Genomic DNA, 27,293 nt, shown 5'->3' with positions numbered 1-27,293 from the left:
AGTTCACATTTGCAATGAGGTGCCTCACCCAGCTTTGGCTCTGCTACGTTTGACTTCTGCTGCCCTGCTCAACCTCCTGCAGCCCCTCTTCACCGTGGTCTTGACCAGGAAGAATCTATTTTTGTTAATAGCTTCCTGCAAATGGCTTTTGTAAGAGGCACATGTCAAAACCGTCTAGCTGAAGTGTTTGCAGATGTGATGAATTGGTTTTCCATGTAGGCTGACAGGCAACTGCATCCAAAAGCAAAATATACAGTTGTCATGAAACCGTTTGAAAAGGAAAAGACAGTTCAAAATCCCTTCTCAATATCAAGGATTTTATCTTGTTTTTGTTCCTATTATTTAAGGACTTGTTCCTTTTCATTGTCGCTGTTTTAAAATACTAACATATAAAGTTAAGTACAGCTTTTCAGAAAAGTTCAGGACAAGTTGATTGTACTGAGCTGTAAATTTGTGAGGATGAGCTGTTCTTATTAAAGGTACTTTTAAAGGTACTTGGGACCCTTCTTCAGAGTGTTGAATGAGGAGGAGAACAACAGGAGGGGAGCAGTGAGAGAACTGTTGGAGTGAGGAGTTCTTCAAAGCAGTCATACTTTGTGGGGATTTTGCAGTGGAGGAATAAGATGAAGACACAAGGAACTGGTGTCTGAAATAGGGTCATAGAAACATAGAAAATAGGTGCAGGACTAGGCCATTCGGCCCTTCAAGCCTGCACCGCCATTCAATATGATACGGTTTAAACCAGCATCTGCAGTTCCTTCCTACACAATCGATCGACCAATCTGACCCCTGAAGTCATCCAGCATTGGGGTTTGCTCAAGATTCCAGCATCCGCAGTTTCTTGCGTCTCCAAAGTAATCTCAGTTCTGTTTTCAGGTAGCCTTGAGAAAATGTATTGCCTCATGAACATTTTTCAAACGAGCAAAAACAAATCTCATAGGAAAATACTTAACACCTAACCCGCTGGGACAAAATCAAATGTCCGCAGGCACGGTTTCCACTAGGATTCACCAGATAATATCCAACTGTCCAGCTCGAAGAAGATTGATTCATCAGTAATATCATTATATCTGCCTAATTTTCACCGTAATGCCTGTGGTCAGAAACAATACCACTAATATTTTAATCATTGTGTGGTGTATAGAATAACATGGTGTGCCATCAGCTAACTGATTTGTTGACAGTAGTATACAATGGTTCAACAGCTTCTGATTGTTACATTTTAAAGGAAAGTTATTGCTGAGTTGATCACGCGAAAGGAACTAAGAAAACCGTAGCATTGCCACTGTTGGCTTTCTGTTGCCTTCTGCCTCTTGAAACAATGGCAGTTTTGTAGCTTCAGCACTCAAACTCCATCACATGCAGCCAGTGGCTCATAGCATGTCACCCCGTCGCTAATTGGATTCGACGCAGAACTGATGCAAGGTCACTGGTGCTAAACAGAGGCTATGGTGTCTGCTCCTGGTTGCACTCTTGATACTCGGTTTCACTCGGAGTCAGCAGAGCCCACCATCAGGAACACACTTGCAATGGGTGTTTACACAGCCAGCTGCAGATGCCTGAATCTTGAGCGAGGCACAAAGTGCTGGAGGACTCAAGCGGGTCAAGCAATATTTGTGGAGGGAATGGACAGGCGACGTTTCAGGTCAGGGCCCTTCTTCAGTCTCTGAAGAAGAGGAGTGAAATGTAAAGCCAAAGGGTGAGAAGGACATGGTGGGTAGGAGAGGGAGAGGGAGAGGGGGGGAGGGGATGTTCCCGACGCAAAATGTTACCTGTCTATTCCCTCCAGAGATGCTGCGTAACCCACTAAGTCACTCCAGCACTTTGTGTTTTACTCAATATCCTAGCTTCAGTGGTTCCTTGTATCTCGGTGTACATACCATTGGGTTGTGTGCTACCAGTGGAGGTTCTTTTATAGCACTGGCAACCAGACGCATTTCTGCCCATGTTTCAGGACCGATGTTGGTGTAAAGGTGTGGGAATTTGGCAGGCTTAACGGGAAATATTTCAGCCTATGCAGAGGGAAGTACTGTTTAGATCAATTAATACATCTCAACATAAAAATGCTCTTCTTGCATCCACTTGTATTCATTTGTTAAAAACGTCCATGTTTTCTTCCATTTTCTCTTCATCAGGTGCTTTAGATCATATAACTGTTACAACTAGCGAAGGAAAAATTCCATTAAACCATTTGGGACAAGTGTCCATGAAATCACCTCAACTCATCTTGGTTAATATGACCAGTTACCCTGAGGTGAGTGAATTTTTATGTAGTAGTAGTTGATAGATGCATTCAATGTTATGTGGAATGGTTTTAAGTAGACATAAAGATGGCGGTACGCACATCGGTCCTTGTTGTAAGTGTCTATGACAGATTGTCATCCTATCCGTTGCTTATGCTGTGTAAGGGCCTGGCTGCCTGATTTAACTGATTGATTGAAAGACACAGCATGGGTGACAATGGACCGATGTGTAAAGTAAAAGGAATGTGCTAACTGGGTATAACATAAGCAATATTGAATGCAGTGGCACTAAGAATATATTAAGATTTTTGCACAGTTTTTGCTTTGTATATACTATTTATTCTAAATAAAGTTTGGTTTATTGAATTGCAAGACAGGGCATGGCAACAGGCTATTCGGCCCACCGAGTCCACGCCAGTCATCGATCACCTGTTTTCTCCAGTTCTATATTATCCCATGTTCTCATCTACCACTTACGCATCAGGGGCAATTTACAGAGACTGATTAACCTACCAAGCAGCGTGTCTTTGGGATGTGTGAGAAAACCCGGAGGAAAGCCACGTAGTTACAGGGAGAACGTGCAAACTCCATACAGACAGCACCCGAGGTCATGATTGAACACGGGTCTCTAACACTGTGAAGTAGCTGCACTATTGCGCAGACTATCCCATTGCACTTTAGGTATGTTGACGCCTGCAATGTCCACCTCCCCCCACTAAATAATTCCTAAGAACCTGCTCAACATAGAAACATAGAAACATAGAAAATAGGTGCAGGAGTAGGCCATTCGGCCCTTCGAGCCTGCACCGCCATTCAATATGATCATGGCTGATCATCCAACTCAGTATCCTGTACCTGCCTTCTCTCCATACCCCCTGGTCCCTTTAGCCACAAGGGCCACACCTAACTCCCTCTTAAATATAGCCAATGAACTGGCCTCAACTACCTTCTGTGGCAGAGAATTCCAGAGATTCACCACTCTCTGTGTGAAAAATGTTTTCCTCATCTCGGTCCTAAAAGATTTCCCCCTTATCCTTAAACTGTGACCCCTTGTTCTGGACTTCCCCAGCATCGGGAACAATCTTCCTGCATCTAGCCTGTCCAACCCCTTAAGAATTTTGTAAGTTTCTATAAGATCCCCCCATCTTCTAAATTAATCCTCAACGTTGAGGATTGGCTGAATCTCGAGTCTCCTATTCCTGCGGCTCAGTGTCTTTGTACATTGGCATGTAACCATGCATTAACAATGCCTGTGATACAATATATAATGCAAGCCAGTCAATAAAAGCACTGAAATATATTTCATCATTTCAAAGCATTAAAGAAGTCTTAGATATCAAAGAGTGAAAAATGATGTCTCTCGCTGTCAGGGGACCAGAACACAAGATTTTAACTAAAATAATATGAGGGAATGCTTTAATGTCGAAAATTATGAAATTATTGAGTAATGGTCATTAGCTTTTCAGGCAGAAACCTTAACATCAGTTAAATAGGGAATGGAAAACATATTAGAATAGGGAGAATATAAAAGGATAATGGGGAAAGTTGAAAGGAATGGAATTGCAGTGCTTAGCTGCAGATAAAGAGCAGGCATTGATACTGGTCATACAAGAGTCTGCAGGTGCAAAAAAAAAAAAGCTGCTGGAGGAACTCAGCAGTACCCGTGAAGGAAAATGGACAGGCGATGTTTTGGATCGGGACCCTTCTTCAGGTCTGGCCTTCTGCCCATTTCTGTCCACAGATGCTGCTTGACCGGCTGAGTTCCACCAGTACCTTGTGTTTTTTTCCCCCCCTGATCCTGGTGAATAAGGCTGCATAGTTTTCCTCCAAGGTTGTGTGACTTGTTTTGAGGAACGCGTTCTACTCGATGCTCTAATTGTACCTTGTTGCAAAGGCTGTCACAATGGAGAGCAAAGGACCATTCAGTTAAATTCTCAGTTGCAATGAATCCTGTTGTTCATTGTATGACAAGATGATGGATTGTTCAAAGCCTTACTTTAACTTTTAAGCACTCCATTCCCAAGCATCTTTCATGAGAAGGAAATGAGCCACACTTCCACCTTGCATTGTCGTCTTCGGAAACATGTTTGCTTGATAAACACAGCTTTCATTACAATTGTGGAGAATTGCTCTGCCTACTCCGATAATGTCTTTTGCTGTTATGAATGCGGTTGCAAAGACAAAAGTGTTGTGAAAAGGACTGTCAATACAACGGTGAAAGTTTGTACCATTTTCCTTGCGTCTTTGTGAGCTATAATCTGTGGCAGCACGCTGGCACGCTAATGTTACAGTGGTACAAACTCTGTTTCTGTCCTGACTCATTGCGATGAAAAGTAATTAGTCCATGAAGCCATTAACAACGCACAAGTCCGAATCAGTAGGCTATTTAGAACATAGAATCGTATCGCACATGAACAGGCCATTCGTCCCACAATGTCAATGCTAAATATGATAGCACTGGTGTTGCCCCGATTGTTAGTGGGGTAGCCTTGAATAATTGTCCCAATGGCCTAAAACCAATCCCATAGCAATGGATTCTGGAGTAACAGAAAAGATTGGTGCTGGTAACTGATTTTGATTTTTTTTTTTCTCTGCTCAAGATGGATGAGAGGGGAAAACAATTAAACCTCCCTGGCTTGGAAAATGCTTGTGTTTGAACCTCAGACTTCTCTGGTCCGTACTCGCCAAGCCTTGCATAGAGCAAGCTATAATTAGGCCAACATAAAATGCTTTCTTTTGTTGCACATCTGTCGTGTGTGCATTACTGTTTCCAAGCTATCAGATTAAAGATAAAATCTCGCCATCAATATTTGAAAGTCAACCATGTCAGAAAATGCATAGTTTGGACTATGGGTTATGTTTATCCAGTGTTTCAAATTCTCTATTCCCATTGTTTTCCACATGTGCTGTATATAGAAATATCCTAGATTTTGAGCCATTTTCAATTCAATTGGAAAGTGTTTTAGAATCGTTTTTTTGTTGCTCCAACAATCATGTTACAACAGTTAGACCATCTTGCAACTGCCAGCTAATGCGTAGAAGATTAACTCATTGAGCACTACATTTTTCATAAAGCTTTTGCAGTAGATTGAAAGGTCAAGGATGAAAACAGGCCCTTCGACCCACCGAGTCCATGTTGGCCATCAGCCACTCATTCACACTAGTTCTATGTATTCCCACTTTCTCCCTACAAACTTGGGGGAATTAATCAAGGCCAATTAACCTGCAAATCCGCATGACTTTGGGACGTGGCACTGGGAGTAAACTGGAGCACCCGGAAGGGACTCATGCTGTCACAGGGAGAACGTACAAACTCCACACAAATAGCACCGAGGTCATGATTGAACCCAGCTCTCTGACACTGTGTGGCAGCAGCTCTACCAGCTGCACCACAGTGCCGCCCCAACAGCTAAATAGGAATAGGTTAGAAAAATCTTTTGAAGATGGTTCAGCAGTGCTTTCTTGTAGACAAAATGGCGCTGGTGCACATGCATATACATACAAAATGGCGCTGGTGCACATGCATATAATAGACATACATGTCACATGTCTGAAAAACTAAATAATGAGATTTAACTTTTTAGAGGTGTCGGCATGTACAATCACAAAAAAAGCACTGGTTTTGCGTACTGCACGTTCATAAGGACAGTCAAGATCGAGTCGTGCTTTCTTCCTTTGTGGAAATCAGAATGTATTGGTCAAGTCTGTCATTAATCAGGTACAGCCACATTTCTTGACAAAGTGCCTGCATCATGGAACTGCGAGTTGCCAGTTTTCTCTGAACAGCTAAATAGGAATTACTCCTGGCTAATAAGCTTCACAGCTGTAGAAAATTTGTTCTACGGTTAATGGTAGTATGGTGGCTTATCTTTTTTTCGATTCTACACCCGCTTCTCTGTAGCCATTGATATATAAAGATACTGGTGTTTCTCTTTTCACCGCCAAAATGGCAAACTGAGCTTCCTTATTACATTCTGATTTCTCTTTGTGTTTGAATAAAAGGAAACTAGTCTGTCAAAACAAGCCAGAACAAGATGTACAATGTCGGCGACAAGTGATGACAGCACAACACTGAAATATTTTGTCTCGGAATAATGTTTGTATTTCATTCACTGCTAAAAACATTGAGTTACTGTATCCGTTTACTACTATTCACTGCTATATTCAGAAGGTAGTTAATGCTTTAACCCCTGTTCCTCTTCCGCCAGAAATCTGTTTGTATAAAATAGTGAAAATATCCCTATTTAAGTTGTCTGTTACAGTTTAGAGATATAGCGCAGAAATAGGTCCTTCAGCCCACTGAGTCAGCACCGACCAGCGATTCCCGTACACTAGCACTATCCTACACACTAGGGACAATTTACAATCATTACTGAAGCCAATTAACCTACAAACCTGTACGCCTTTGGAATGTGGAAGGAAACTGGCACACCCGGAGAAAACCCACGCGTGCACTGGGAGAACGTACAAACTACGTACAGACAGCACCCGTAGTCAGGATCGAACCCGGGTCTCTGGCGCTGTAAGGCAGCAACTGTACCGCTGCACCACCGTGTCGCCCGTTACTTAATGTTTCTGGAAAACTTCCCTGAATTGTCTGAATATAGGTCTGGATCTCATAGCCATTAGGTTTTTATTATTTCCCACCATATTCAATAGTGTGGGGGACAATGGGCAATACTGTTGCATCAGAGTTTTCCTTTATTCTAGGCCAGGTTAACAGGTAAATTCTGCTGGCTTTTTGTTTCAGACAAAAAATCTTGCGATCTATTTTCACAGCTACATATTCTCTTCTAGACCCAACTATGTTGTGAGTTTTCTGTGATCCCGAAAGATAGCTAAACATAAAACAAGTTAAAAAAAACCTACGGGAACATTTTCTCACATCTAATTTACTAACAAACTAATTTAACATAGTTTTCCATTTGCTTGCCAACATTTTTCCAAAAGAATTTACCAGTGTTTGCAGTTTGAGAGCTACTAATTTAAAAGTAGTCATTATTTCAGTGTCAGCGTATGTCCTATCTTTTTAGTTGGCAAGGGAATTATGAGTAAAGTATCAGCAAAGTTTATGATCTAAACTGAGATTTCTAGATTATGAGTCCTTTCAATAGAAATGTGAAAAATTTCCCCAGGATCTCAAATGTTTTTATTTGTAAATGTAAAAAATTGTAGATTTTCAAATGTTTTGTTTCCCTACTTCTCTTGTGAAGGTTAATTTTTACTAGAATATTGTTTTAGACATACAGCAGCCTCTAATTCCTTTGCCCAGTGACTTCTTATTAATGTCATAGATATAATTGAGTTATACAGCACGTAAAAGAGGCCCTTCAACCCAACTAATCCATGTGGACTGAGGTGCCTTCCTGAACTAGTCCCATTTGCCTATGTTTGCCGCAAAGCCCACAAAAATGTCCTATCAATGTACCTTCCAATGTCTTTTACCTTTTGTAATTGTGCCTGCCTTACCATTTTCTCTGGCAGCTCCTTTCATATACATAGCATCCTCTTGGAGAAAACGTGCCCTCTTTAAATCTTTCCCCTCCCCTCTTACTTTAATCGAATCGCTCAGACTGGGAGAAAGATTGTAACCATCCACCTTATCTGTGCCTCTTATGATTTTAGAGACCTGAATATACCTTGTAATTGGAACAATTGCATTATGATCAGGCACAGGAGCAAGACAGTTACATTACTAATGAAAACAAAAATGCTGCAAGCGCTCACTCAGTCAGTCAGCATTTGTGAATGGCGAAACCAGTCAACTCTTTGTGTCAGCAACCCTCCCTCAGAATTATAGGATTACATTACTAAATTAGTAATCCGGTGGTTACGATGCAAGTTTAAATCTGTCCCTGTCAAATGGGAAATATAAATTGTCAATTAAACATTGTCAATTCTGGTATTTAATTGAAAAACGGCTGATTTCAGTAACATTGAAAATGAAGTTCAGGTAATTCTAGTCTGTCATAAAATGTTCTTTCAAGAAGGAAATCTTAGTCTTATTGTGACCCATAATGTGGTTGAGTCTTGCAACCCTCCAGAAGGCCTGGCAGATCAAACATTTCAGGGGCATTTCACAATTTATTCTTTTGCCTCTGATCCGGTGTTGGATTACTCACAGATTATTATTTCCTCATTAGGCTACAATGGAGCTGTCATAAAATATCAATGTGTTCTCCCGCAGTATTCAAACAATAGGATTCTGACAGACAGTACAGAATTATGAATCATCGACGTCTTGTCCAGTGGTGGTGTTACTTGCTCGGAGTTGCAAAGTCTCCTTTCCCGGAACCTGGGTATACCCAAGAAAAGACACAAAGTGCTGGAGTAACTTGGCAGCACTTCTGGAGAACATGGAGACGTGACGTTTCAGATCGGAACCCTTCTTCAGACTTACAGAAGGGAAGCTGTGAGAGGGTCTCAGATGACTCAGTGAGAGCACAGGGCAAGTATTTGGAATGGGAGGGTGGGAGGGTGACATTCTAAGATGCTCCAACTAAGCTACTCCCGTTTGCCCATATTTGGCCCATATCCCTCTAAACCTTGCCAAGTACCTGTCCAAGTGTCTGTTACATGCTGTTATAGTACATAGTCTCAACTACTTCCTCTGGCAGCTCGTTTAATGTGTCCACCATCTTCTGAGTGAAAAAATTGCTCCAGATTTAAATCACATTAAATCTTTCCCCTCACACCTTGAACATATACGTTCATAAATTGTTGGAGCAGAATTAGGCCATTCAGCCCATATGTCCCCTTGATTCCCCCCACCCTGGGTAAAAGACTCTCCATTCCCCTCATAATTGTATACTCCATCCTCCTCATAATTGTATACTCCTCTATAAGATCTCTCCTCAGCCTCCTGCGCTTCAAATTCTAGCTTGCCCAATCTCTTCCTATACTGTAGCTCAACCCCTCAAGTCCTGGCAACATCCTCGTAACGCTTCTCAGCACCCTTTCCAGCAAGTCACTGAACTGTGCCAGGAGATTTGACCAAGGCCTCTTTAAATGGAGAAGTCATATGCCCGCGGTCCCTGGTATGAAGGACAGAGGACATTGCCTTTAATTGTCCTCTTGTTTTCTTTTGCTCTGCGTATAAAAGACTTGTAGCAGCTCGCTGCTTATGTGCATGGTACTTGCTCCCAACTCCAAGCTTTCATTTGCAAAACTTTCCCCATGCCATACCAAAAACAAAATGCTGATCATGCCTCAGATAGAAGAGATAGAAGGAAAAATTGGAAGACCTTGATCACTTCTTCTGCACATCTGTCAGCATGTGGATTTTGAGAAGGATTGCTGGAGAGTTAAGTTTGTAACGAATCCATCCCTAATGGACTTGAAATAGGGTCCCGACCCGAAACGTCACCTATCCATGTTCTGCAGAGATGCTGCCTGATCCTCTGAGTTACTCCAGCTCTTTGTGTCCTTTTGTGTAAACCAGAATCTGCAGTTCCTTGTGTCTGCGTTTTTCCACCCCTGGTGGAAGATTATTTGATGAGGAGCAACTACCAAATAGGTTGAAAGGATGGTGAAAAGCAATGCTGGAACCCAAGCTTCGACAGCGAGCCAATTATTTTGTACATGCTCTAAGAGCTCTAATGCAATATTTCTATTTGAGTTTGTATTAAATTGGCAAGAAGTGGCAGTATGGACACCAAGTTTCATTGCTTGATACATACTGTTACTGCTGGTTTCTCGTGAAATAATTTGCAATTGATTGATGAGCAATTCTGTGCCTAGTACATAATAAAATAAATGTCTAACACAATTAGAAAGAAATCTGGGTTTGATTATGCGGTCCTTTTTAGTTCATTGGCTTTAGTTCAACTCACACATTTTTCTTATAACTTTTTACCTGTTTTTTTCTTTTCATTGATATCAGGTCATAACGTCTTCAATTTTATTTGTCCTGGTTTCAGCTGATCAGTCTGATATTTTAGAAAACATTTTCACTGAACGATTATGAAAACATATCTAATTCAAGCTTTTCAAAACTTGAGATTAAAAAAAAAAATTTGGTTTGCAACCACTCCCCAGAGCATTAATTTAAGGTTTCTGAAATAAATTGCCTCAAACCACTGAAAAATGTGTTCAAAGAGGCAGAACTTTAGTTCTTTTAGGTTTTTTTCCCTTTCTCCTCTGCAACGCAGTGGTTTATCCCTGTGTTTGTAAGGGGACTTTGCTGGCAATTCGCAGTGGGATCAAAGCTGCTCGGACTGAGTCTAACTTCCTGATACTCTTGGTGAAAGAGGTAAACGTTTCCATGTTCTGGGCAAATAGATTAGCCGGACGGAGACGGAACAGTCAGCTGCAAGCAATTATTTCTGCTAATGCCCTTTACCTTTTGATCTGGTTCACAGACAACGGTGGCCGTCACCCAGGCCATAAGGGAAAGTGGAATGAACCTGAACCCTGAAGTGGATGGGACTCTGATCAGGGTGCCAATTCCTAAGTAAGTAAATTGAAGGTTATGCCTCAGGTTTTGTTCCCTGTCTGCTGATTGTCATTTACACGGCAGTTGCTGGCAAAATTACTTAAGACCAAAAAATTTTTTTTGAAATGTGATGTGAATTTTATTTTTTACTGATTATTTCTGTAATAAATGTCATGAAAATAATGTGAATTAAATATTTTATCTTCCCCCTCACTCTAATTTAGAATGGGTCGTATACTCCAGAGAAATGCTGACTAGTGGGAGTGTGGACATTTCTGTAAACATTTCAGAAAATAATGTGAATTAACTATTTTACCTACCCCTTGTTCTGGTTTAGAATGTGTTGTATAATCCAGAGAAATGTAAAGGTTTAATTTAGTTTAGTTTAGATACAGGCCCTTTCAGCCCACCGGGACCGCGCCGACCAGCGATCCCCGCACATTAACACTATCCGATACCCGCTAGGGACAATTTTTACATTTACCAAGGCAATTAACCTACATACCTGTACGTCTTTGGTGTGCAAATTTCTGTATAAACTTCAGAAAACAATGTGAATTTAATATTTTACCTTCCCCTTGTTCTGATTTAGAATATGTTGTATATTCTGGTAAAAAAGGTAGAAATGTGGAACTGTTAAATTTATGAATTTGGTCAAAACAGTTTAATTCAATTACGCTGATTGATAACTCATTAAGAAAGTCCGATTAAATTGTTGGTTTTCAATAATTGTATTGGCTTTTGAAAATTTTCTAAGTATTTCATGCAGAACTATCTTCAGTGTATGTATAATTCAGTGGGAAAATTCAAACTCTGATCGGTAACAACATCGAAATGGAAGGCGATCTCGTGTCTTGATGGTGTTATTGAGAGGCAAAATGTAAGTGAGGAAAACGATAGCAAAGTTATTTTGTAGGAAGCCCGGGAGTAGAGAATGTGGGAGAGTATACGTTGAAATGGGTCAGAACAGGAAGATATGATGGTGTTCAACAGGTTGATGGACAGGTCCTGCGATGAATGGCGATTCAGGAACATTATGAATGATAAAGTAGTCCAGGCACAATGACTTCCTTTTGGTTCATGGTATATGAGAAAAATTGAGAATCAACAGAGAAAAGCAGAACCAATTTGGAGGTGTTAATTTTGTGGAGGAGAGGGAATTTGGAACCGGAATGATGAATGGAATGGATGATTCTGACTGAAGATTTTGAAGAGATGAGTGATGTTGTGGTCCTGAAAGAGGGAAAAGTATTGGCTGTAAATTTAATTTTATGAAGTGATTTTGTTAGAGGCTTTCTGAAAGTTCAAGCAGGCCATCCTCTTAGACTTCTTCTGAAAACCTCGACACATGTTGAGGTTTTCGAATTTCTAGCGACTCCTTTCTTTGTGAACATGGAACATAGAACAGTACAGCACAGGAACCTTCAGCCCACAATGTCCAGGTCGAACAAGATGCCCAGTTAAACAAATCTCCTCTGCCTGCATGTGATCCATATTCCTCCATTCCCTGTGAAGGGGCATCTCGTAATCTCCTCCTGCTCCTTCCCAGCCAAAATACGAGTCATGATTCGTAGCCTGGAGTTCCCAATCTCTTTGTTTTGAAAATAGGAATTACATGAGTAAAAAGGACACAAAGTGCTGGAATAACTCAGCAGGTCAAGCAGCATCTCTGGAGAACATGGATAGGTGATGTTTTGGATCAGAAGAAGGGTTCCGACCCAAAATGTCACCTGTCCATGTTCTCCAGAGATACTGCATGAACCGCTGAGTTACTCCAGTACTTTGTGTCCTTTTTTTGTAAACCAGCATCTGCAGTTCCTTGTTTCTGTAACTACATGAGTAACTTCCTTTCCAGTGGACACTATTAAACTATGGGGAATGAGACAACATATCCCATCTCTATAATCATCTTGGGTTGAACGACTGATGAAAAGCAATTAATTAGTTAACATCTACGAATGGGTTTTAAACTCCTAATAGCATCCCAATTGATTTCACAGTGTTCTTAAATATCACATTTTAAAAACCTGCTTAGTTATAACCCAATATATTTGGTGCTTCCTTAATGTTACACAGATGATCAATGTGATAACGGTCACCAAAAACTCCATTCATGTTGAGGTCGATGTGATAGTGGCAGGGACTGGAACATATGGATCACATGCAGGTAGTGGAGATTTGTTCAATGGCATCATGTTCGAGATTGTGGGTCTAACGGCCTAGGACTAACAGTTTTATATCATTAAATATATCCAGGTACCTCATGGGAATGTTATCAAACAAAATTTCACACTGAGCCATAAGATATTAGGCCAAGGTCACAAAATAAGTTCTATGGAGTTTCTTAATGTAGAGAGTGGTAGAAAGGTAGAAATGTTTAGGGAAGCATTTCCAGAGTTCAAGGCCAAGAAGCTAAAGGCATGGTACAATAGTGAAAATCGAGAATCCACACTGGGATTGAATTGGAGAGGCAGACAATCTTGGATGGTTGTAGAGTTGGAAAAGTTGTAGATATCGACAGAACGAGGAATTTGAAACGTAGGATGGGACTTGCAAAGTTGCGCTTTCGTTAGACTGGGAGCCAAGGTAAGTCTGCAAATGCAAGGCTAATGGGGAGCAGGACTTGGTACCAAGCTCTGTGGTAGAGTGTTGAAGAAATATTTTATGGAGGATGAAATTGGGAGTCAACTAGGAGAGCAAAGAATAGTCAGGTTGGCAGAGGCAGCAAAACACAATCGACGTCTCTCTTCAATACGTTTTATTGTGTATTTTATTTCCTGAATCATTTGTACCATATTTTGTCCTGGAATGATGCAGGATTTGGGTGTTCCAACATCCTGTAACTGCTGGAAGTTAACACCCACAGTTCCGCTTGCAGCAATGTCCTGCTTTGAGGAAACCATGGAGCGATGGTCAGCTCTGGGTATCAAGGACAGCCATGTCAGATGCTACGCCAATGTTAACTTTCTCCAGTCTTGGCTGCTGCTTGCTATGTACCCAGAGCAAAAGAAAATGGGGGTAAAATGGAAACTTTAATATCAAGACACTTTATGTAATGCTCGTAAATACATCATACTTCCCTTACATGCTGCCTTCACATGTCTCAACGTACTTCGCACTGAATTATTTTCAATGGGCATTGATTAATATCGGCAAATACATTCTTGATATCCCACTTTCTAATATGTGTTGATTTAAAAGGATTAAAATACTTCCTTGTAATGGTAGGTTTGGATTATTTGTTTAAGATATATTTGACATTAATATTTCCATACAGATTGTTTTGACAGCAAATCAAAATGTAGGTTGTCACAGACTGATTGATTTATTGAAAAATAATTACAGATTATGCACTTTTAATTTCAGTGATCACTTCTAAGAGAATATTGTAATTTTAATGAAATAAATGAGATATAGAAAGTATGTAAATGTTTATTTTCTAACTTTCTAACAAAAATTCAAATTCTTACTTCAGCAATAAATGCAAAGTTTGTGTTAAATATAGAAATCCATTATTTCAGGTTTAATATGCAAAAAGGCAAAGCAATTAACAATCAGTATATTTAAATCTGTGCATTATGAAGTAGATTGTATAATATGGCCTATTGTTAGCAAAAATCAAAGCTTGTTATTCATGTAAATAGAAATGTTACAAGTATTTTCACATGGTGCAAAATAATAGGAACTTTAGATACCATCTAATCATAGTTTCATAGCTATTAAGGAAAATTTGGATTTTAAATTCAAATTACTTCTTCATAATTTCAGTTGGCCCTTGATAATTATACAAGTGGAGTTCAGAGTCAATTCTAACCACATACATTTCTAGGCTACTGGTACAATGTGAGATTGTTTTTATAATGCGTCGGTAATTCGCTCTGGGCTGCTGCGGTTATAATAGTGAAATGTCTTGGTCTAACAAACAATGCAACCGGCAAACATTTGTTGTATTATATGCGGTGACGCAGCTCTCTGAGAATGTATGCAAACTTGTACATTTTCAAAATAATCTATTGATATTTAAGACATATACGTAACATCTCAAGCCAAAAGTGTATTGAATTTTTTTAACATTTTCATAGAGTCATAGAGTCCTGCAGTGTGAAAAATGCCCTTCAGCCCAACTTACCCACACCGGCCAACAAGTCGCATCTACATTAGTCCCACCTGCCTGCTATTGTATTGGTCATTTCCCTCTAAACCTGTCCTATCCAAGCACCTATCTAAATGTTTCTAGTCCCAGCCTCACTACCTCCTCCAGCAGTTCGTTCCATACACCCACCATCCTTTGTGTGAAAAAGTCACCCCTCAGATTCCTATTAAATCTTTCCCCTCTCACCTTAAACCTATGTCCTCTGGTTCTTGATTCCCCTACTCTGGGCAAGAGACTGTGCGTCTAACCGATTTTAGTGGACGTGTATTTTGAATTTTGCAAGAGCATAAACAGAGAAATTAATCTCTGCAGCGCAAAAATCCATTTCAACCACCTGCTCGAAATCGAAGTATCATACAATGCATCTTTAATTATGTGATACAAATAATGCACTTTTGATGCAATCACAAGTACACGAGTCTTAAGAAGGATCCAAACCCCAAATGTTGCTTATCCATTGCCTCCACAGATGCTGCCTAACCCACTGAGTTCCTCCAGCACTTTGTCTCCAGTTGCTTATCTCTCCATACGTACATGAGAATTAGGAGCCAGGAAAAGACTATTTGAACATTTGAATTATTTGCACCTTTCAACAAGGCTTATCATTTTCCTGCATCATCCCCACTTCCCTTGTTTTCCATAATACCCAAAATCCTATTGATCTGTTTTGAATGAACTCGATGACTGAGTCTTCACCGCCCTTTGCAGCAAGTAAGAATTGTATTGTTCTGATCCTGGCGCTTATGACAACCAAACACTCTTAACTCTTGAAAATTACAAATACTCACCGTCCACTGTGTGAAGAAATTCTCCTCACCTCTGTCCTAAGTGGCTGACCCTTATTCTGGGACTGTGACCTTGGTTCTGGACAGGAGAAACAATCTACTACTTGTTGAGCCCTGAAATAATTTTTAAAGTTTCAATCATTGATTGATTGAATTGATTGAAAGATGCAGCATGTAAACAGGTCCACCGAGTCCATGCCTATCATCGATCACCCATTCACACAAGTTCTACGTTATCCCACTTTCCTCCAATGAACCTACAATACCCCATGTCTTTGGAATGTGGGCGGAAACCAGAGCACCCAGAGGAAACCCACACGCTCACTGTGAGAACTTGTAAACTCCAGGATCGAACCCAAGTCTCTGCCGCTGTGAGGCAGCAACTCCACTAGCTGCGCTACTGCGCCGCCCCCTTGATCTCTGATCTCTCTCTCTCTCTCTTTGAAAAAACAGTCCTAGTCTATTCAACCTCTTCATCTGTGGCAGACATTATATCCCTGGATATTACTGAAGAAGGGTCTCGACCCGAAACGTCACCCGTTCCTTCTCTGCAGAGATTCTGCCTGTCCCGCTGAGTTACTCCAGCACTTTGTGTCTACCTTATAATATCCCTAGATCCAGTGTCATGAGTCTTGCTTTACTTCCTTTATTAAAACTAGTGAGAAGTCAGAATAAATGTCCCGATCAGTAATCTGGAAGAATGGCTTCTTTCCATCAACCATCAGGCTCTTGAATACCACACAACACTAATCTCAACTATAAATGCCTCTGCACTTTCTTTGGTTGCACAAAAGACTTGAGTTTTTGCACTGATATTGTGGTTATTAACCTGTTGTTTTTCTTTTCTGTATAATATGTATGTATTGTGTTTATAAGCCTGTAATGCTGCTATAACTAAGAATGTCATTGTCCAGTTTCCAGTACATATGACAATTAAACACGTAGGGAGGAAGAAGATGGGTCAGTTCAGACTTTTTCAGTCTGGAGAAGGGTCTCGACCCGAAACATCACCCATTCCTTCTCTCCAGAGATGCCGTCGGTCCCGCTGAGTTACTCCAGCATTTGGTGTCTATTGACAATTAAACACTCTTGACTTGAAGTGTGAATGTTGATAAATGATTACAGAAACCTTAGCACAGCCAGTCATTTATTTTTCAGGTTGGTTGGCTGTACCGTGGTAAACTGAAGGATAAAATAATCTGTGGGTACATACACATCCGGCAAGGTTCTGACGGCGTATATTGTTTTAACTCGTGCTTTATCTTTCCCGAATTAGCTTTGATATCTGTACCTGTTCTGCAGGGTGACCAGGGAGCACAGGGAAAATCTCACCAAACTCGCGAAGCAGATCACAAATAAGTCAAAAGAATCTCTGCGGAAACTGCGCACTAATGCCATTGCACAAGTAAAGAAATCAAAGGAGTCTGTTTCTGAAGATACAATCAGGCTGCTGGAAAAACAGGTTAGTGGAGTGTCCTTTAATACAATATGGTTGTAATTTCCCCTCCCCAACCTTTTACCCCCTCCTCTTAATGTTTTTAGTAGATCATAAGGATTTTTTAAATGTCTCTTAAAAGCACCATAATAATCTTCTAACTGAAGACATTCCCAATTGCAGATGAGAAATTATTCTTTGGTTTCTGGTACTAAACATGTGCTGCCTGTACTACCTGCCTTCAGCACATTTGTTTCCCTTGAGAATTCAGCTCCCACTTGTATTTACAGTGCAACCAAAAGAGCAATTTCTCCCCTACACACCTGACTTTGTTCACTCGCATGCTTTCTGCAGATTAAAAAGAGAATAGATGGGGTGCATTACACAACATAGATGGTCAAAAGAATATCTAAGTTGGCTGCACAGATTTTGACCGACAAAGTGAATATCATTCAGGCGCACTGCCGTGAGATTTAAAATCACAAGTGTTAACATCTTTTCTCTCCCCGAAGATCATAAGACATAGGAACAGTTAGATAATTTAGCCCATCGAGTCTGCCATTCAATAATGGCTGATCTATTTTTCCCTCTCAACACCATTCTCCTGCTCACTCCCCTTAATCCTTGATGCCCATACCAATCAAGAACCTATCTATCCATCTCCGCTTTAAAAGGGGGAGATGGATAGGTTTAAAAGCTGAGACTTGGCCCCCACAGCTGTCTGTGGCAATGAATTCCACAGATTCACCACCCTCTTGTGAAATAAATTCCTCTTCATCTCCATTCTTTTATTCTGAGTCTGTGCCCTCTGGTCTTAGACTCACCCACTACTGAAAACAGATGCTGACTGCGCATTTTTAGCATTTGCTGTTTAGTTGCTTATTTTTCTTCAATTTTTCCTGTCTATTTAATTGCAATGTGACTGGTGACTAGTTCAGGACAAAGACAAGAGCACAATGTAAATCAGGGTGTGAAAGACTATTTAGTCCATCAATCTAGAAAAATACCTTATGGTTATGCTCTCCCCACACTGAGTGTTAGAGGAAAGTGGCAGAAATATGATGCAAACAATATTTAGTGCAGATTCTGAACAACGAATATTCAAATGCTTTTTCACCCAGTATTAGAACCCCACTCACCTGTATCCACCTATCACGTGACAGGCTTTATCCCACCCCCTCCTCTCTTTTCCAGCATCCCCCATCAGTCTGAAAAAGGGTCCCAACCAGAAACATCACCTATCCATTCCCTCCGCAGATGCTACCATGACCTCCTGAGTTCCACCAACACTTTGTGTTTTGCTCAAGGTTCCAGCATATGCATTTTCTTGTCTCTTCATTAGTACTCTGCTCCTTGGAGCACAGGAGGCTGAGGATGAATGTCTTTCTCCCAGGGTAGACAGCATAGGTTCACGTTGAGAGGGGAAAGATTTAATAGGAAAGTGTGGGGCAACTTTTTCCCTCAGAGGATGGTGGGCATTGGGAACGAGCTACCAGAGGAGTTAGTTGAGGCAGGTACTAAAACAACATTTAAAAGACATTTGGACAGGTATATGAACAGGACCGGTTTAGAGAGACATGGGGCAAATCCAAGCTGATGGGGATAGCTTAGATGGATATTGTACCTTGGATGAGTGGGGGCCCAAGGGCCTGTTTCCGTGCTGTATGGATCTGGGACCTGTGGATATATAAATTATAGGAGCAGTGGGGAAGTGAAAAGGGCAACAAAAATATAGATCAAAGAAAGTTTGACTATTGTGTGGACCTCATTTTTGGCTTTCCTGCAATCTTGCATAGATTGTTACATGGATCAGTATTGTATGCACATGGGCCTTTGATCAATTGCCAGAATGTCAGCCCACTGTGGCGTGACCTATAATCTCCCTGCTTCTGTAAACAAAGAAGATTTTCTGAAGTTTGCCTCATGGTTAATTTACTTGGCAATGATATTTCTTACATGGTGGCCCAATGAATTGGTTGAAAATGAAAAATGTGTAAAGGATATCTGTCCCACCTCTTGGGGTGGGGTTCTGATATGGAATCCGACATAGCACAGTCGGGATGAAGGCAGGGAATTTGCAGAGGTTCTGATGCACGTGTGAAGTAGGAGAAAATCCGATCAAATCAAATCCACCCATCGGAACTCAGTCAATCACAACTCTCAGCGGCTGCAAACCTGAACTGCAAATCACAGATAGTAAAATAGACAGTCGTTGAGTTGTACAGCACAGAAACAGGCCTCTCTGCCCAACTCGATTTAGATGCCTTCTGAAGTAGTCTCATTTTGGTCAATATCTCAAATGACTTTGTTAATGTTATTGCACCTGCCTCAACTACTTCCTCTGGCAACTTGTTCCATGTATCCCCCATCCTCTGTGTGAAATGGTTGCCTCTCGGGTCCTTTTTAAATCTTTCCCCTCTCACCCTATATCTATTCCTTATAGTTTTAGACTCCTGTCCAAGGAGATATAGAGGATGGTAATCCAAAATAGCTGAGGAGGGAAATACTCTTGTTGATGTGAAATTGTTGCTTCATCTGTTTTTCCCTTTGGGAATAAAGTTAACGTCTGCAAACTGCACAAATGCTTATTACAAGATGACAAGCATTATGCATAGAACATAGAACATACAGTGCAGGAACAGGACCGTCTGCCCATAAGGTCTGTGCCGAACATGATGCCAAGTTATCCGTTTCTCTCCATTCCCTGCATGTCCATGTGCCTACCTAAAATGCCATTGAAATGCCACTGGTGTATCTGCCTCCATCACCACCTCTGGCAGCGCATTCCAGGCACCCATGACCAGCACTGTCTATAAAACACTGTCTGTAAAATCTGTCCTGCGCATCTCCTGTATAATGCTCCTCTCACCTGAAAGCTATCCCCTCTAGTCTTTGACATTTCTACCCTGGGGAAAAAGATTCTGACTTCTACCCTATCTGTGCCTCTTTTATTTGAAATGTTATAAACTTTGTTCAAGTAGAGGCATCTTCCTCTAACTATATCAGGCCCCGGTGAGACTGCGCCTGGACTATTGTCTGTCCTTCCATTTTCCCTACCTGAAGAAGGATATATTTGCGATAAAGGGAATACAGATTGATTGACAAAGTTTGTCATACGAGGATAGATTAGGTGGATTCAGCCTTTATCCCTTCAGAGGAACTAGAGGTGATCACATTGCTACATACAAAATTCTTAAGGAGCTCATCAGTGTAGAGGAATAGTGTTACCAGGGAACCCAGAATCCAGGGTTACAGCTTCAGAGTAAGTTAAGCCATTGTGATGAGACTGTGGTTGCACTAGGGATTTTGTGTCTGGTTGCACTCGGGATTGTGGGGTTTTGTTTTGTTTTGCACTTTTTTGAGTGTTATTTAATTTATCAAACTTCAATGTCCTTGTTTGCTTGTTACATTATCTATTGAGTACTGTGTTTGCAAACCTGTTCTGCTGCTGAAAGTAAGAATTGTATTGTTCTGTTTTGGTACATATGACAATGAAACGCTCTTGACTCTTGAAGTATCTTCATTGGGATGAGAGTGAATGTTTGGAATTCTGTGCCAAAGAGGGTAGAAGATAGACAGAGATAGATGGGCTACATATATTAGGGAAAGCAATGCCCTGGGAAAAGATCAGCTGTGAATGAGGGCGAAGACACAAGAGGCAAATTCCTACTTCTATTTATTTTGTTTTTGTGTCTATAAATTTCGGAGGGAGGAGTGTTGAATGCAGGCTGAGAAAAATGAATTACTATTGACCTGCCTGGTGGTCCAATAATTCGACAGGCCATGAATGCATTGGGAGAATACCTATGTCTATCAGAGAGTGGCAACGTCCTAATAATACGTTTTTCCATGCTTCAATCCCATCACATGGATGCATGTTGTTCATTTCAGTTCATTAATATAATCTCAAATCACAATCACAAGTAGGCCTACCTTACCGACAGCAAATTCAGAATACTGATCTCAAATTCACAAGAACATGCTGACAAGTATGTGATTGAGCAGTTTAATTTGAAGATACTGTGCGGAAACAGGCCCTTTGGCCCACCGAGGCTGCACCAACCAGCGATCCCTGTACACTAACACTATGCTACACACTAGGGACAATTTATAATTTTTCCAACGCCGCATTAACCTACAAACGGGTAAGTCTTTGGAGAGTGGGAGGAAACCATAGCACCCTTGGAAAACCCACGCAGTCACGGGAAGAACGTACAAATTCCGTACAGACAGCAGACTGAAGTGTCTGAAGAAGGGTCCCAACCTGAAACGTCACCCATTCTTTTTTTCCAGAGATGCTGCCTGACCCGTTGAGTTACTCCAGCATTTTGTGTCTTATATTCCGGGTTACCCCAACACTTTGGTTTCTAATTAAAAATAAAAATAGTGGTTTGACGATCCACGAACACCAGAATCATTTGTAGTTCAGCACACCTGTACACCGATGGTTTATATGGATATGGTCCAAACACAGGCAGGGGGGACCAACATAGACGAGGGATCTTGGTCGGCATGGGCAAGTTGGGCCAAAGGGCAACTTTCCGTGCTGTGTGACTCTCTGACTCTAAATCTCCTCTGCGTTCCTTCCCATTGCAGGGTGACCAAAACGGAACACAATAACTGAATGCAATCCATCTCCAGACATGTTCCAATGTGGTCACTAGCTGCAAGAGATTCTTACCCTGATTATTTCTTTTTGCTTCCAGTCGGGAAGCACCTGGTCTTGTTGGCTGCAGGAGGCTTTATAGTGAAGGCCAATTAATGTTCATACAGATATCGTATATATCAAAGATTAAATGGATGCTAAACAAAGCAAGATGTAATTACACAGCATAGCTACATTAATTTTCTGGTAAATGATATTTCAGCCTAAAACTCTCTGCCGATCGCTGTAGTCTCTTTGCATGAATTCCTGTAATTATTTCCTTCTGACTGTGCTGTTTGGTTCTGTTCCATTTTACAGTTCTTTAAACTTGAATGGCTTCAATCGAGATACCGCTTACACAGGCTTGCAATGTTGTCCTGAAGCTGACCAATAAATTTCCTACAAAAATAGGCTTTCTGTGCATAGTGGATGGGTGTTTTATTTTTTTGCCTTTCCGTGATTTTATTTAAAGATCAGAGAACGTTATTTTCATCCTAGAAAATAGTGAGCAGCGTGGGAAGGGCAACACTGCGATTGTAACGTCCAGGGAATTCACCCTTAAAGCAAATCTTTTAAACATGGGCTCTGAAATTACATAATCATTGTAAGTGGCTTGACACCTCAAATAAAATAACGCTGAGAGTAATTTCTTCCGAATGGGTTAAGTGTTCAAACATGGTATTATGCAGAGCAAATTTAGGGTGTGCTGTAAGAATGCTGGAAAGGTTTAACCGAATTACAGGAGCTAAACATGCTAATGCGGCTCGTTGCAGTTAGGTGAATAATATACCACATATTCCACATGTATTTAAAATGTCAACGGTACATGGCGATTTTTAGGCTGATGTTGAGTTATTTTTGGTTCCTGTACCACGATACATGCAACAGAGGCATAAGGGAAGACCTAACAAGGGTCAGGTGTGAATCAGCATAGATTATGGGATAAATGAGCAGAAAAATCACAGGGGGACATTTTGTTGAGCAAAATGTTTCTCTCAATGCTCCCGAATTAGTTGTTTTCTGTTAAGCCATTAATGGGCTGTATTTCCCTATTCTCCAAATGGAGTTGTACACATTTGATGAGTCCTGTCTCTCTCCCGACTCTTTGAAAGAGCCCTCCAATTATCCTGAAAGGCCTGCCGTTTCCCCGGCATGTTTCCATTGACACTTCAACTTTTATATCACTGATTACCGAACCCAACAATACAGTGCCCTCAAAAGGTCAACTCACTCAATTCAATCAATTGTCGGTGTTAAGCTATCTTCTATCAATTGACTGCAAGCGTACAAGCGAATAGGGTGAGGGGCAGGAGCAAAGCAAACCGTTCGGACACAAAGCTACTGCAAGCAACGTCTGGGACATTTGCATGCGCTTTTAACATTTGCTGCTCCTTGCCGGCAGATGATGAATGTCAATTGTTGAAGAAGGTGCACATGAATTAAATCAGATAAATTAAATAAAGCAAAGCCTTTTCCATAAGTTCATAAGCTGTAGGAGCAGAATTAGGCCATTCGGCCCACCAAGTCTGCCATTCAATCATGGCTGATCTATCTCTCACAGCCCCATCCTCCTGCCTGCTCTCCATAATCCATGCCAGCCATATTAATCAAGAATCTTATCAATTTCCACCATAAAAATATCCATTGACTTGGCCTTCACAGCCTTCTGTGGCAATGAATTCTACAGATTCACCACCCTCTGGCTAGAAAAATTCCTCCAAGTCCTTTCTAATGGTACATCCTTATATTTTGAGACTATGGCCTCTAGTCCTAGACTCTTCTACTTTTTACTGATATGGTACTTTATTCTGGACTGTATTTATGGATGGTGTAAAAAACTCCTGGGTAAAGGGGGGAATAATCAGAAAAAGCTGGAAATGCTCAGCAGATCAGGCAGCATCTGTGGAAAGAGAAACAGTAAATATTTCAGGTAGAAGATCTTTGTCAGGCCAACAACAAAAAATTGTTGCTCATTCATTATCATAAATAATAAACACCCAATTTTAGAATTAAACAAGAGAATTTTTAAATTACCGCTTTGCTAACTATTATTTTGTCTCACTATCGTTCAATACATTATGATCAAAATCTAATTCAATTTGCTATTTCTTATTGATTGATTGAAAAATACAGCATGGAAACATGTATTTCGGCCCACCAAGTAGTCCACGCCGACTGTCGATCACTCCTTCTGGGTCTGCAGGAGGGTCCTGACCCAAAAAGTCACCTGCCCCTGTTCTCCAGAGATGTTGCTTGACATGCTGAGTTACTCTAGCACTGTACGTTTCTTTTGATCACCCGCACACACTAGTTCAATGTTATCCCACTTTCTCATCCACTTCCTACACACTTGGGGCAATTTACAAAGGCCAATTAACCTACAAACCCGCACGTTTTTGGGATGAGGGAGGGATCTGGAGCGCCTGGAGGAAACCCATGGGTGTCACTGGGAGGACGTGCAAACTCCACACAGACAGCACCCGAGGGCAGGATCGAGCCCGGGTCTCTGGCGATGTGAGGCAGCGGCTCTACCTGCTGCAGCACCGTGTCGCCCTGGTTGGGTTATTTTATTTTCACTTCAGATGTAGTATATCTGCAGCAAGGGCTGTAAGTAGATGTGATGATTAAGCGTAGTTGCTAACTTACCGTGTTATTCTTTGTAGATTCAACAGATGGTAGAAGACATTGCTGCCGACATGGACAAACATCTTGTGGCCAAAACGAAAGAGCTGCTGGGATGACCGGAATTGGGAAGTATGTGAGATGAGCTAGGAATATGAACATTGAATTCTCCAATGTTAACTAATACCACCCCTTCCACCCCCCCCCCCCCCCCCCATCCCCTCTTACTTTTCTGTGCCCCCCTACTCTAGTGTGAAGGCAATTCTCCCAAAACCCCTCATCTTTCCCCCACCCCGCACTGTCCTCCTCTACCTATATCCCTCCCTCTGGCTTTACATTTTGCTCCTTGTCTCTCCTTATCTGACTACCTTTGGTCTCCATCTCTAGATTGTGTTACTTACTCTACCCATCTGCCATCAAACACCCCTCACCCATGTCCACCTATCTCTGTTGAGGCTTTGTCCCGCCCCACTGCTCTTTTCCAACTTTCTCACCCCTCTGACAATATGTGTGAAGAAGGGTCTCAACTCGAAACATCACCTATCCATTCCCTCCAAAGACCCCCTTGCACTTTGTGTTTTGCAGAAGTATGAAGCCATTACCTCAACTCCTGTTCATAGGTTTTGGCAATCAGAGTGTTTATTTCTGACACCATTACTTACATTTATTTACTCTTCCAGCTTTTCCCCCCCTCCCCCCCGTAATCAATCTGAAGAATGGTCCCGACCCGAAATGTCACCTATTTGTGTTCGCCAGAAATGGTGCTCATCCCGCTGAGTTACTCCTGTACTTTGTGTCTTTTTTTATAAACCAGCATCTGCAGTTCCTTGTTTCTACATTCCTTTATCTCCTTGTAGCTAATAGTCTCTAATCCAGTAAGCCAAAGTTGACACACACTACACAGCCACTGTATTTTAGCAAGAGATTGAAGATTAACTCATTCCACAAAACGTTGTAGAAACCGTGCCTGCACTTCCCACTCCGTCCAGGGAAGTTGTCTGAAGACAGAGAATACATCAAATTTGGATGTTCCTGATCTGCTTGTTTTATGATTCCATTGATTGTCGAGTCGTATCGTCATAGAGCAAGGAAACAGGCCCTTGGCCCAACTTGCCCACACCGACCAACATGTCCTATCTACACTAATTCCACCTGCCTGCTTTTGGCCCATATCCCACTAAACCTGTCCTATCCATGTACCTGTCCAAATGATTCTTAAAAGTTACGATAGTACCTGCCTCAAATACCTCCTCCGGCACCTCGTTCCATACACCCACCACCCTTTTTTGTGAAAAGGTTACTCCTCAGGTTCTTATTAAATCTTTCTCCCCTCACTTTAAACCTATGGATCTCGTTTCCCCTACTCTGGGTAAGAGACTCTACCCGACCTATTTTGCTCATGATTTTGTACACCTCTGTAAGATCATCCCTTATTCTCCCATGCTCCAAGGAATAGAGTCCAAACCTGCTCAACCTCTCCCCTTTAGCTCAGGCCCTCATGTCCTGGCAACATCCTCATAAATCTTCCATTTACTTCCATGACAGTATAATGCTGGTGCTTTGCTATGCCTCCTGAGAGGATGAATGGTTCTAGTGATGCATGTTTTTCTTCCCTTTTCCTTAGTCCTGTATCACACCACATTGCACGATGATTGTTGAAGATACATTGTCGCCCGATGCATCTGAATGTATTTTCTTCTTGAGTTGGCGCTGCTTAGAACTGAAGAAAATGCAGTTGACAATTCCAACCGATATGCATCAGTAACTTCATTCTGTGCAGCAGAATAATTCAATTTAAGCAATGTGAATTGTCATTTTATCTCTTTAATTATGTGAGGGTTTTTTTTTCAGGCCAGCCATCAGAAATCGAGACTGTTAAAATAAATAGTTGCACTTTTTTCACAAAATTCTCTTCCTGTAATCCATAAAATACGTGGGTTGACGTATTTCTTAAATCATAAAACGTATTGGGTTGCACACACATGCTTCCTAAATATTGGCATGGAACAGGTGGCTTAGGAAATAAACACGAACAACATTTGACTGTATTTAATGCTCAGCATGAAAATTATGTCCCTTTTAAATAAATATTCCAGTGTTGTGAAGTATTTCTCTGGTTTTAATTTCTAGGGATAGAAATAGATTTGCTTTGAAATGTTATTACTTTTTCCAAAAATATTAAGAACATGTTGGCCGTTGATCATTTTTAGTTGCCTTTGTTACACCCGGTCAGGCAGCGGAATCTTGGAACATTGAGACACAAGGAACTGCAGATGCTAGAATCGTGAGCAAAACACAAAGTCAAGTCAAGTCACATTTATTTATATAGCACATTTAAAAAACAACTCTCGTTAGCCATAGTGCTTTACATTTGTTATAAGAATAGTATAAACAAACAAACTACATACATATATACATATAGCCCTCGCATAGTGGACGTCAGGAAAGGCTTGGGAGTATAGATAAGATTTTAGTCTTGACTTAAAGGAGTCGATGGAGGGGGCAGTTCTGATGGGAAGGGGGGATGCTGTTCCACAGTCTAGGAGCTGCAACCGCAAAGGCGCAGTCGCCCCTAAGCTTATGCCTAGACCGCGGGATATTCAGCAGCCCCAAGTCGGGACCTGGAGGTGGAGTGGTGGGTGAGAAGACTTTTAATGTAGGAGGGGGCAAGCCCATTGAGGGCTTTGTAGACATCGAGGAGGGTCTTGAAATGTATACGGAACCGCACAGGGAGCCAGTGGAGAGAGGCCAGGATCGGGGTGACGTGCTGGAGTACCTTCAGATGAATTTTGAAGAAAGGTTCCGACCCGAAATGCAGCCTGTCCCCTCCACAGATGCTGCCTGACCTGCTGAGTTACTCCAGCACTTTGTATGTTGATGCTGCCTGACCTGCTGAGTTACTCCAGCACTTTGTGTGCTGATGCTGCCTGACCTGCTGAGTTACTCCAGCACTTTGTATGTTGATGCTGCCTGACC

General features: G+C 41.3%; 1 protein-coding gene across 1 annotated transcript in view; it reads left to right on the top strand.

Moving 5' to 3' along the window:
* Positions 1–26,425, top strand: part of mrrf (mitochondrial ribosome recycling factor) — a 40,357-nt gene extending 13,932 nt beyond the window's left edge. Inside the window, exons 4-8 of the mRNA XM_033049056.1 lie at positions 2,136–2,254; positions 10,604–10,695; positions 16,918–17,077; positions 24,359–24,449; positions 25,942–26,425. Coding sequence (XP_032904947.1) covers positions 2,136–2,254; positions 10,604–10,695; positions 16,918–17,077; positions 24,359–24,436 — 449 coding nt within the window. The 3' untranslated portion in view covers positions 24,437–24,449; positions 25,942–26,425. The remainder of the gene's footprint in view (positions 1–2,135; positions 2,255–10,603; positions 10,696–16,917; positions 17,078–24,358; positions 24,450–25,941) is intronic.
* The last annotated feature ends 868 nt before the right edge of the window (positions 26,426–27,293 follow it).

This window comes from Amblyraja radiata, chromosome 32 (assembly GCF_010909765.2).
Source record: "Amblyraja radiata isolate CabotCenter1 chromosome 32, sAmbRad1.1.pri, whole genome shotgun sequence".
NCBI classification, from domain to species: domain Eukaryota; kingdom Metazoa; phylum Chordata; class Chondrichthyes; order Rajiformes; family Rajidae; genus Amblyraja; species Amblyraja radiata.
Note: the sequence above shows the minus strand (reverse complement) of the source record. Positions and strands in the feature narration are given on the sequence as shown.